Source organism: Branchiostoma lanceolatum, chromosome 1 (genome assembly GCF_035083965.1).
Source record: "Branchiostoma lanceolatum isolate klBraLanc5 chromosome 1, klBraLanc5.hap2, whole genome shotgun sequence".
Taxonomy (NCBI): Eukaryota; Metazoa; Chordata; class Leptocardii; order Amphioxiformes; family Branchiostomatidae; genus Branchiostoma; species Branchiostoma lanceolatum.
In genome coordinates this window covers 12,325,751-12,336,443 of record NC_089722.1, presented here as the reverse complement: position 1 = coordinate 12,336,443, position 10,693 = coordinate 12,325,751, and the positions used below count along the sequence as shown (strand labels likewise).

The 10,693-nt window shown below is 40.9% G+C and overlaps 1 protein-coding gene across 1 annotated transcript in view; it reads left to right on the top strand.

The window, feature by feature from the left end:
- Positions 1 to 3,277: 3,277 nt before the first annotated feature.
- The window catches only part of LOC136435071 (mannosyl-oligosaccharide 1,2-alpha-mannosidase IA-like), a 50,372-nt gene continuing 42,956 nt past the window's right edge, over positions 3,278 to 10,693 (top strand). Inside the window, exon 1 of the mRNA XM_066428267.1 lies at positions 3,278 to 3,899. Within this exon, the coding sequence (XP_066284364.1) occupies positions 3,315 to 3,899 (585 nt within the window). The 5' untranslated portion in view covers positions 3,278 to 3,314. The remainder of the gene's footprint in view (positions 3,900 to 10,693) is intronic.

Here is a 10,693-nt window from a genome sequence, read left to right as displayed (position 1 = left end):
TAACAACTTGGGTAGCACCTTGATTGATCTTGGCGGATCTCAGAAAAGCCATCAGCTACCTCGAACAGTCACTGCAAATGATGCGAAGTATCTATGATGAGAACACTGCACATCCTGACATTGCCATGTCACTTATAAACTTAGGCAATGCCTGGGGCGGCATGGGTGATCACAGTAAGGCCATCAGCTATTATGAAAAGTCGTTACAGTTGAGACGGAATATCTATGGTGAGAACACTGCACATCCTGACATTGCCGCGTCTCTTTCCAATTTGGGGACAGCTTGGAGCAACCTTCGTGATCACAGAAAGGCCATGAGCTATCATGAACAGTCACTGCAGATGGAGAGGACCATCTATGGCAAAACTGCTGCGCATCCTGATATTGCCGCGTCACTAAGCAGCCTAGGCGTAGGCTGTATGGACCTTTGTGATCCCAGAAAAGCCGTCGGCTATTTTGAACAATCACTACAGATGAAGCAGACCATCCATGGGGAGGGCACTTCACATTCTGATATCGCCGATACACTTCACGATTTGGCGGCCGCTTGGAGTGACCTTGGTAGTCATGAAAATGCAATCAGATATTATGAACAGGCATTAAAGATTATTCAGAGTATTCATGATGACAACGCTGCACATCCTCGCATTGCCACGTCCCTTAACAACTTAGGTGTTGTCTGGAGTAAGCTGGGTGATTACAGAAAGGCCATTAGCTACTACAAACCGTCACGAAAGATTAGACGGAATATCTTTGGTGAAAAAACTGCACATTCTGAGATTGCTGATTCACTCCATAACTTGGGAGTCACCTACAGTAAGATTGCTTATCACTGAGTGGCCATCAGCTACCATGAGCAAGGACTTCAGATGAGACGGAGAATCCATGGACAGAACACTGCACATCCTTATGTGGCTCGGTCATTTGCCTACTTGACAATGACCTTGAGAATTCGAAATCTTGATGATCGCAGGAAGGTTTCCAGTTACCTTACATTGTTCCTTCAGATGTCTTGTCGTATCAGTGGTGAGAGCACGGTTACTACGTAGTATTTCATGCATAGACGCGGCAATAAACAACTTGTGATACATGTAGTACCTAGTGATCTTAATGATCACTGAAAGTCATATTTTCTATATTCTAGGCTAGATTTATCAAATGAAACTCAATATGGAATGAATACATGCATACGGTATCTTAGAATGGATAAAAGCGACATTCTTTAAACTATAAAGTTATCTGTTCTCGAAGTCTTCATTGTTCGGTCCAACAGAGTCAGATCTGCAGTACCCGTCCTGGTCGCTGGGAAAACATTTGTGGCGCAAAATGTCCGTCTCCTGTGGAATTGGGAATGTTGTACAATGCATGCCGTCTGGCACAAAACTACAAAGGGTTTAAAAAACTTGTCACTATTTTGATAGCTAATGCAGCATTCCAACCAGTCAGGGTATTGATCGATGAGCGTTACACAAACATTTAGACAAAAATCTATGTTTTTATTTTGAACACCTTTTCATTAGTTCAGTACAAAAGAAATTGAACCGTTTGATTTTCTACACATGGACATGAATATAACGTTTTATGTTAATGAATTTGTTTGCACCTTCTTATAGCAATACTAGGTTGAGGTTTTGCACGGCTTAGAAGCTCAAACTAAACAAGAGTCCGAAGACCCAAAATCTCCATGAAATTTGTGTTTTATTTGCCCTAGTTGTTTGTTTTTGCCGCTGGTTGTTTTATTTTATGTGCCAAAGGGTATCCACATACAGGTTGTTCCCATTTGTGGTTTGACCACCAGCTGTTGGGACCTGGGAAATAGTTGACCTAGATAAGAGACCAACAGATGGTGAGACCTCAAAGCCCACAATAGAGTAGATATTCCTCATTACTTATGCAAATTCAGTATGAATTTGCATAATTAGCACTTCAGTTTGTACATCTCTGTCCAACCTACCTGCATATCAAATAACATGAAAATATGTCTCTCCTTTCTTCAGTTATTCTCCTTGCAAAATATTTACAAACACGCCATTGCAGTTCCAGTGACACATACCAGGGGACCCAAAATCGACCTTGACCTTTCTCCTCCCAGCACCTACCCACATACCAAATATCATTTCAATCCATCCACACGTTCTTCAGTTATGCTGATTTTAAGCGTCCGGTGACACATACATACACACACGGTGACACAAACATACACACACGCGCACACACGCGCAAACACACTAACTTCGCATGATTTGCACTTCAGTGTGTACATCTCTGTCCAACCTACCTGCGTACCAAATAACATGAAAATCTGTTGTTCCTCTCTTCAGTTATACCCCTTTAGAACATTTTTACAAATAGGCCATTGCAGTTCCAGGGACACAAACCAGGGGGGCCAAAATCGACCTTGACCATTCTCCTCCCAGCGCATACCCACATACCAAATATCATTACAATCCATCTACACGTTCTACAGTTATGCTGACTTTAAGCATCCGACGACACCCATGCAAACGATTTACCTCCTTACTTATGCAAATTCGGTCTCATTTGCATAGTTTGCACTTAAGTGTGTACAACTTGGTCTAACCTACCTGTGTACCGAAGAACATGACGATCTGTCGATCCACTCTTCAGTTCTTCTACATTGAAGATTTTAACAAATACGCCATTGCAGTTCCAGTCACACATGCCAGGGGGCCCAAAATCGACCTTGACCTTCCTCCTCCTAACACCCACCCACATACCAAAAATCATTACAATCCATGTACAGGTTCTACAGTTATGGTGACTTTAAGCGTCCGGTGACACATACATACACACAAACACCAAACGCAAGCAAAACAGTATATCCATGAAAAAGCCTTTTTTCATGGAGATAATAAGGTGTCATTTAACAGACTTCTGACCCTTGGTTCCGACCAGCAAAAATACTTACCTTCAAGGTGGAAGCTTTAACTTAATCGCACGATTGGAAAGAGGGTCTACTTTGGGAGGCAAGCTGTTGGAGGCATGACACTTTTCTTTGGTATGAACTACGAGAACAACTCATTTTCAGATTACACATAACGTTAACAGCAACAGGTAACTTGCCTCCCATTGATCAAAACGACACCAGTTCTTGTTGATCTGGATTTCTTGGGAAATAAATCTCTTGGCAGCTAACAAAAATTGCCTGGGGAACGTCAGGTCATTTCATTCCCCTTTATATCAAATGCCTAGCAACCTCCACTTCTGAAGTCCTCTCGAAAACCGTTCGCAGTGCACATGCCCTACTACTCGTGACTTCGCGCGGTGAATTGTGGGTACCAGGTGGAACCAAGATGGCGGCGGCTCCGCTGCTCCCGACGCATCGGCGCTACGTGAATGGCGTTCCCGTGCCGCAGAGACAGACCCTCCGCATGAGCGAGAAGTTCATGGTGCTGCTGATTGTCGCTGCCTTTCTATTCGTCCTAGTGGGCGCCATGTTCTTCCTTCCCGAGTTCCGTGAGAAGGTTGTGGGACCCGGCGAGCCCGGGGACATTTTCCGGCCCCAGCCGCCGGCTTCGCCTCCAGTGGGGGGACTCAAGTTCCACCAGCACGACTTCGACCCCGTCGAAAACGTCGCCAGGGACGTGGTAGACCCTGGGAAATCCCGAGGCAAACAGGAACTCGAGGTCGAGCAGGAGAAGGTCCTGCAAGAGGCCAGGCAAGTCCTGAACAAGTTTCAGGACGAGGACGTGAAAAACGACATCAAACAGGACAAGGCGAAGCTCCAACAACAGAGGGAGGAGGAGGAAAAGCGAAAACAGGAAGAGAAAAATAAGGAGCTTCTTGAGGTGAACAGGGTTGACACCGGGGCTGTAGGTGTGAGCGGTGGCGAGCCCACAGATCCCGACACCAAGATGAAACGAGACAAAATCAAAGAGGTGAGTACGACTCGGTCCCACAGTGTCTGTATCACTACATGTACCTGTTTCAGTCAATAATCGGTCACACACGCGCGGCAGTGTTTGTTAAATGATTTAGGAAAACCACGGTTGGTTTATAGTACAATTGGCTTTACAGATCATTTGATCCCGTCCAACCTCCTGCCACGCACCGTAAGGAAGCTGAGACGGAATGTCCCGCTTGTCTTGTCCCAAACACTGAAGATCCTCCTTGAGTTACACCTGTGCGTAGTGACAGTAACTCTCCCAGATCGCGTGTCTTTAATACAGGACGTCGAACTCACCCCGCCCTCTAGACCTCTTCCTAACCCTAGATCCCCAGATAAAATCACCCCGAAAGTTACAAGCTGGGAAAATGAACAATGTTGGCAGCCTAAGAGGCATACGATCGTCCCTATGGGAGTTCCATATGTGGCGTATGATAAATGAGCTGCTGAAAGGGAGTGGGCTGTGTTAAACATCATGGGAGGAGCCACACCTGCTTGGTCAGGTGAGAAAAAGGTCATTGGCAGTGTCAGTTACGTGTGAATAGATACTTAACTGGGCTTGAAATACACGTAGCATATGATATGCACCTTTCTGCACCCAAAATTGGGACTCTGCACCTAGTTCATTTATTTGTTGACTGTAGGTGCACTGATGCACCTAGATATTTGTGTAGGGTTACACATGTAGATTGTAAAAGGTACTGTAATACACACATAACACGAGCATACAGCGTACCATTGAGATTCAAGTGTCTGAAAGAAAAGTGAAACCTCTGTTGTAATACTTTGCTGTAGAATTTAAGTTCAATTTAAAATTCAAAGATTAAAAACTGTGTTGACAGGTTTTGCTGACATAATTTTTTCCTTTTTTTAATGTCATACACCCAAAACGTTTAATGTGCACCTAAATCTTAAGGTAAGGTGCACCAGTGCACCTATATTCCCGAAAGCGAATTTCGAGCCCTGTTTCATGGTTTGGCAAATATCCTGTTTGGCATGGTGAAGGTTTGTGTGGTAGGATATGGAAATATACATTATTTGTAGATATTAATCAGATACGAAGAAAAAGAAAACAATTGACTCAGTGGTTGGTGAAAATGATTTTTGTTGTAAGTGACTGTGGTTTGAATATGTATGCTTCAATGGTAGGCAAAAATCATTATGGAATACTTTTGGTCTATCTGGTTATCAAAGGAGGCATATATAATATGTGAAAATAGGAAATGTAAAAAAATGAACAAAACATAATAAAAGCACGAAAAGAAATAACAGCAAACAAAACAACATTAGTCACTAGGAATAGGCTTTAAAATTAATGTGCTTAATGGTCAGGCAAATGCTCCTTTGGGATTCCTGTTATTTAATGACAGGCTGGTTTAATTGGTGAAAGGAGACTGAAATGTATATATGTTTTTACATGGACTGTTGACAAATAAAAGGGGAAACAATGAGCAAAATTGTTTTAGGGAGGGGAGGGGAGTGGTTAAATGTTTGGTGTGACCTCCTGGGTTCACAGGTTGAGTAGGTGCCAGGTTCTGTACATTTACAGTATGGGACATGTACAGTATGGCATGTGTGTGTGTTTGTAAAGAAATCAACTTTATTCTCAGGAGGATCATTCAAAAGGTAAAAAAAAAATTGTACAAGTCTTAGAATAACAACCCAAACAACAAAAGGTCAGGAATTTTTCAGGATGCAGTTCTGGGAGAAAATTATAACAGTAACCCCCCCACATGCTTTATTTAAAGGGAAGCAAAAGAAATGCAACACAGGTTGGTTTTCTATATCATGACACATTGTTTGTACACAATACAGCTGATACAGAGCATCACCCTATGACCTGAGGTATACTATTTCAACTGGAATGACTTAAACATGGTTTCCAAATAACAGTAATCTAACTTCTGTTTTGACTAGGAGCTTTTCTTGTGTAATTGGATAGTGTCCTCTTGGTTAACCTGTCAGCTAATTGTATTTGCCCTGTATGTGTGATCCCTCTCTCTGCTAGCATGGCAATAGCAAAGTGTTATCCAGGGATGCCCTTTTTTGTAGAATAAAAATGATGTCTTTCATGAATCATGACATCTTTCGAAAATGTTTTTCACACCAAAGGGGTTAAGTTTTATCAGTATATCTGATTCTCTGTCTAGCCTAAGGCATGTTGTAGTAACCAATGATTGGAAAGATCATTTAAGATGGTATCAAACGTCCTGTCTTACAAGGAAAGCCTTGACTTTGAAGTTTGAAGAGAAAGTAAAGACACCAGCTGGCTGATTTCTTCCAGGAACTTGATGAATGCTGAAATGTTCAACTTCTACCCTGGAATGATGGTACAGCAGATCTGGTTATCATCCAATGCAATAGGAGCCTTAGATAGCTTTGAGTTTGACATGCAGGGTTTAGTTGTGACAAGTCCTTTGATACCAGCTGCCTATGCCTACAAATCCAGTATGTTAATATTGTTATGCTGAAGGGCAGTTACATATGTGGACTACCTGGTAATAAAGATACACATGATGCGCAGTGGTACGTGTAATCCCTTCTCAAGATTGGTAGTCTTGTAGAAATGAAGAATTCATCCTTTTCCTCTTCTCAAGGTTTTCTCAAAGGAATGCTTAATCTCCAAGCAGACGTTGGAGGCAACATGAGTTTCCTATCTGTCTGTTTCTGTCAGACTGCCTCTTCAACCTCTGCATGAAATCATAATCCAGCAAGCTCTTTTGAAGAGGCAATTGTCATCTCATTAGACTGCATTGAGGAGCCACTTTCTGACAGCAACAAGCAGCTTGGAAAATGTAACAATTTTGCCTCCCAACATCTGCTTGGAGTTTAAGGAAGGCCGACAAATGAAACAGCTGTTACTGCTGTAACCCTCCCCTCACTGCCTTCTGCTATAGCTAACAGAGTGTCCATAGGTACATTGTTAGCAGTAGGTTGATGGTGTTAAATAAACATGTCATTATACTGTCTAGCATGTAGAGATAAACCACATTATAGATAACAAAGATGACCTGCAAAGGCTCAACCTTCAAGTCAGACCTGTGTTTAGTGTGTACTATTTCATAACGAAGAACCTTTGAAGTTAAAGTATTAATCATGTCTTTTAGATTTAATTACAGTGATGTCAATTACACATGATTAGGTTTGGATTAGGCCATTCCATAGTACATGTATTTACCTTCTCATGTTGTGATGTTGTTGTTTTTTATCAACTTGATTAATACATCATTTCCCTACATAGCATGAACATCATATCTAGTAGTCTACAGCTCAAACATTAAAATTGAAAAATGTAATGAAAGTTTTTATTTTTTATCCTTTATGTGCAAAGGATTTCACCATGACTTGTGAATTAGTCTAAGTTAGTGCGTATACACACTGCTTCTACATGTATTATTACTAGTATGTATTACATTGTGTGCATGGTTCATTTCACTTTACATTACTCTTCTTAATAGTCTTAATAGTCTTATCACATCCAAGCAAACATTGTAACTGTCACACCTATCACAGTGATGATTAGTTGAGTTGCTACTGACCCATGTATGGGTGTGTCCCATGTGATAAACTCCATGTATAATCATCTTCACCAAGCATTGAAATTACTGCACATATCTTTTATGGAAAAGCACATAAACTCTGCATCAATCTCCAGCAGGAGATGCTGGGATTTTACAACATGGCCAGGAGCTGCATCTAAAGTCATGGCAATTTTTTATCACCCTTTCCGAGAGGGGTTGGCAAGGAGGTTGCGCTTTTACTCTTCGTGTTTATTGATTTGTGAACTGTACAACTACAACTACCGCAAACAATATTTGGTATGATTTGTTGAGATGGATGGGGAACATTTTGTTTGTACATTGTGTATATTTCAATTACTTGTGATTCACCGTATTTACATGTTTAGAACTAATCAGGTGATTGTCACCATGCCACGTTATCACCATAGAAGTGATTTTGGAGAAGCCTTGGATCTGATCCTGATTCTGGAGGTTTCTATGGACTCTTCACTGTGGCATGGTAGCAGAATTTTGGTTTGGCGCTTGTGATTTGTATTTTGTGATTTTTTCCTGTTTGGTTGGGGGAGGGGGGGGGTGATACCTGCAGTGTCAGGTGCAAAAATTAACTAGGATGGCACCCAGGCTGTTTTCCTCAGGGGTCAGGTAGAGTTTCCTGCTAGCTTGTGGGTCCTGAGGCAGCCACAGGCCCTGCCAACACTCTGACACCTAGGGGTCCCAGGGTTGTATCAAAGATCTGCCCCTTGAGTGATGATAAATGCCAATCTCGGTGATCAGATATCTTGTGAAAACAGCCACTGATGTGGAATGATTATCAAGTTAGCTGCTCCATGTTGACCTCAGGCATTAAAAGCCAGGCCAATGGAATTTGTAGTTTCTTGGCTTTTTTACAGCCAAAATATGGACCAAAGAAAAAGAGTCTATAGAATTTTGAATAGTTTTTACCTAAATACAAATTTACTGGTAGTTAAAAAAACTTGCGGGTGGCTTGGAATGGACTCTATGCAGTCACAGAAATAGACAAAAATTATAATTTATGTATCTACTCACATTTTTATATCTGTCCTGGATCTAATGCTTTCAGACGTAGTTGATTTTGTACAAAAATCAGATCAGAGATGTTGTGGTGCTTTAGAAATTGTTAGAGGTTTGGAAGTTGTTACTTGTACAGGTGTATAATTTCCATCAGACTGATTATCCTTCTACACTGCAGGAGGTGTGTCTCTATTCGCACCCACTCAGCCAAAATTCTGTGATGACAGCCCATCAAAATGATTCACCCTGAATGACCCTGTGGGGTTTATCTATATGACTGTGAATTTGTAGTACTCCTACCTACCTGCCGAGACTGTACATTTGGCTCAAGTTTGTTATGCTAGTGGCAGTGGGAGGTAACAGAGCAGAACAGATTGGCTAGGACTAGGAGACTCCCACTGGTCAGGTTTGATTGGGTATCAGTCATGATATAGCCTAAAAGGAGTGTCTCTTGTAAGTGAATGACTCTAAGGTGATACTGTGTTTGTATGCAGAGATGAGCTGGTATTATGGTTGTTCCGTGTGATGCATAATTTTGCAGGCAGACACTAGCTCTGCATATCAAACTCCAAATTTTACATCAAACATCTCACATTACAAGTGGAACACCTGATGTAATGTTGATCACCGTAAAATATTATATTACATCAAATATCAAACAGTTTTTAGCATCTTAGCCCTCCATATCTAACACCATACAGTGCATAAAACCATAGCTTTAAACGTTTAGTAAGGAAGCCCCCATCAATCCATATTCAGTGATGATTCTTACTTTGCATTGGTTCATCTAACAATTTTTAAAAACACCTGATTCAAAGTGACTCCAAAATATGTAGGTGACTGACAACAACAAGTTAGCTTAACCATGATACAATTGTCTTTTTTCTACAAAAAATTTGGTTATGTAGATGTATTTAGTTAGTATGATTCTTAAATCTGAAGGATGGAGAGGTAGAACATTGCCATTTGCTAGCGAATATCGGCCCAGTTGATGATGATATTACATGCAGTAACACTTTCATCTGTCCTCTTTCCTGTGGTTATGAACAATGGACATAAAGACTTGTAATTAATCTGTGAATGAATAATACATCCAAAATGAGTGGTTTGGGACAATGTTGTGCTTTTAGGGCATACTTGGGTGACCCTTTACAATCCAGCCACATACGTACCATGGGAATAAAGCTATAATTTAGGATAAAGCATCAGAAAGACTTATGGCTGTGGTATTATAGGAAATGGTTCTAATAGCTAATACCATTTGTAGGGACGACAATAGATATATTTCATGTCGTGGCAAATTGCTTTGGAAATCATTATGTTTTTATTTTTTATAGGCTACCTACATTTTCCAGTATGTTTGTCTTTGTAACACGCCTTGAGGCACCAAGTTGCCAAGCCATATTCATGAGTGTAAATTTCAAGTTGGATCTGGCTGTGCATTTAAGTCTCACATGTCACGTTTAAGTGTACTTGTATCTTCCCTCAATATCACAGCTGTCAACAAATACTTCCCTACACAGGAGAGCTTTGCTCCGAGGCTCACCATGTCCTCTTGTTTTATTGTCTTTTATGAACTCGACCTGTGAATAAGACAACCTCCTCAAGGATGAATTGATTGACGCCTACATGTATATCAATTGTATATAGGGTTTAGTATATTGCATGGGGGCATTGGTTGAAGGAGGGATCATTTGGAAACTGGATGTGTGAGGCTTGGGGATTGTACATGTACATGTGGCATTGAGAATGTAACATGTATGTGTAAAGTAACTGTATGTGTTGGATACATGCCATACAGATTGTGCCTACGTTTGTTTGTTTTCCCAGGAGTGTATACTCTGGAGTCAGGACTTGGTCATGTTTTTCTGGTAACCATGGAAATATATGTACACACACATGTATGTACAGTTGAAAACATGGAAAACCGAATTTTATCCAAGCAGAGCATTGATGAAGGTTAAAACATTTTATGGCTACTACAAAATGTAGTACTATATCATATTATTAGTGGCCATGATTTTTTTCATCTCCCAGATGACATAAGCATTACACAAAGGGCATAAGCATTATAGATGCAACAGGTAGTCTCTAAGCAGATTTTGGTGAGGTTTGTAAATCATTATTTTTTCCTAGCTGAAAAATGTTAATGATTTAGCCTCTCCCAACATCTGCTTGGAGATTTGAAAACGGCTTTGATATCTAATAATGTACTTCTAGTCTAATTACACTT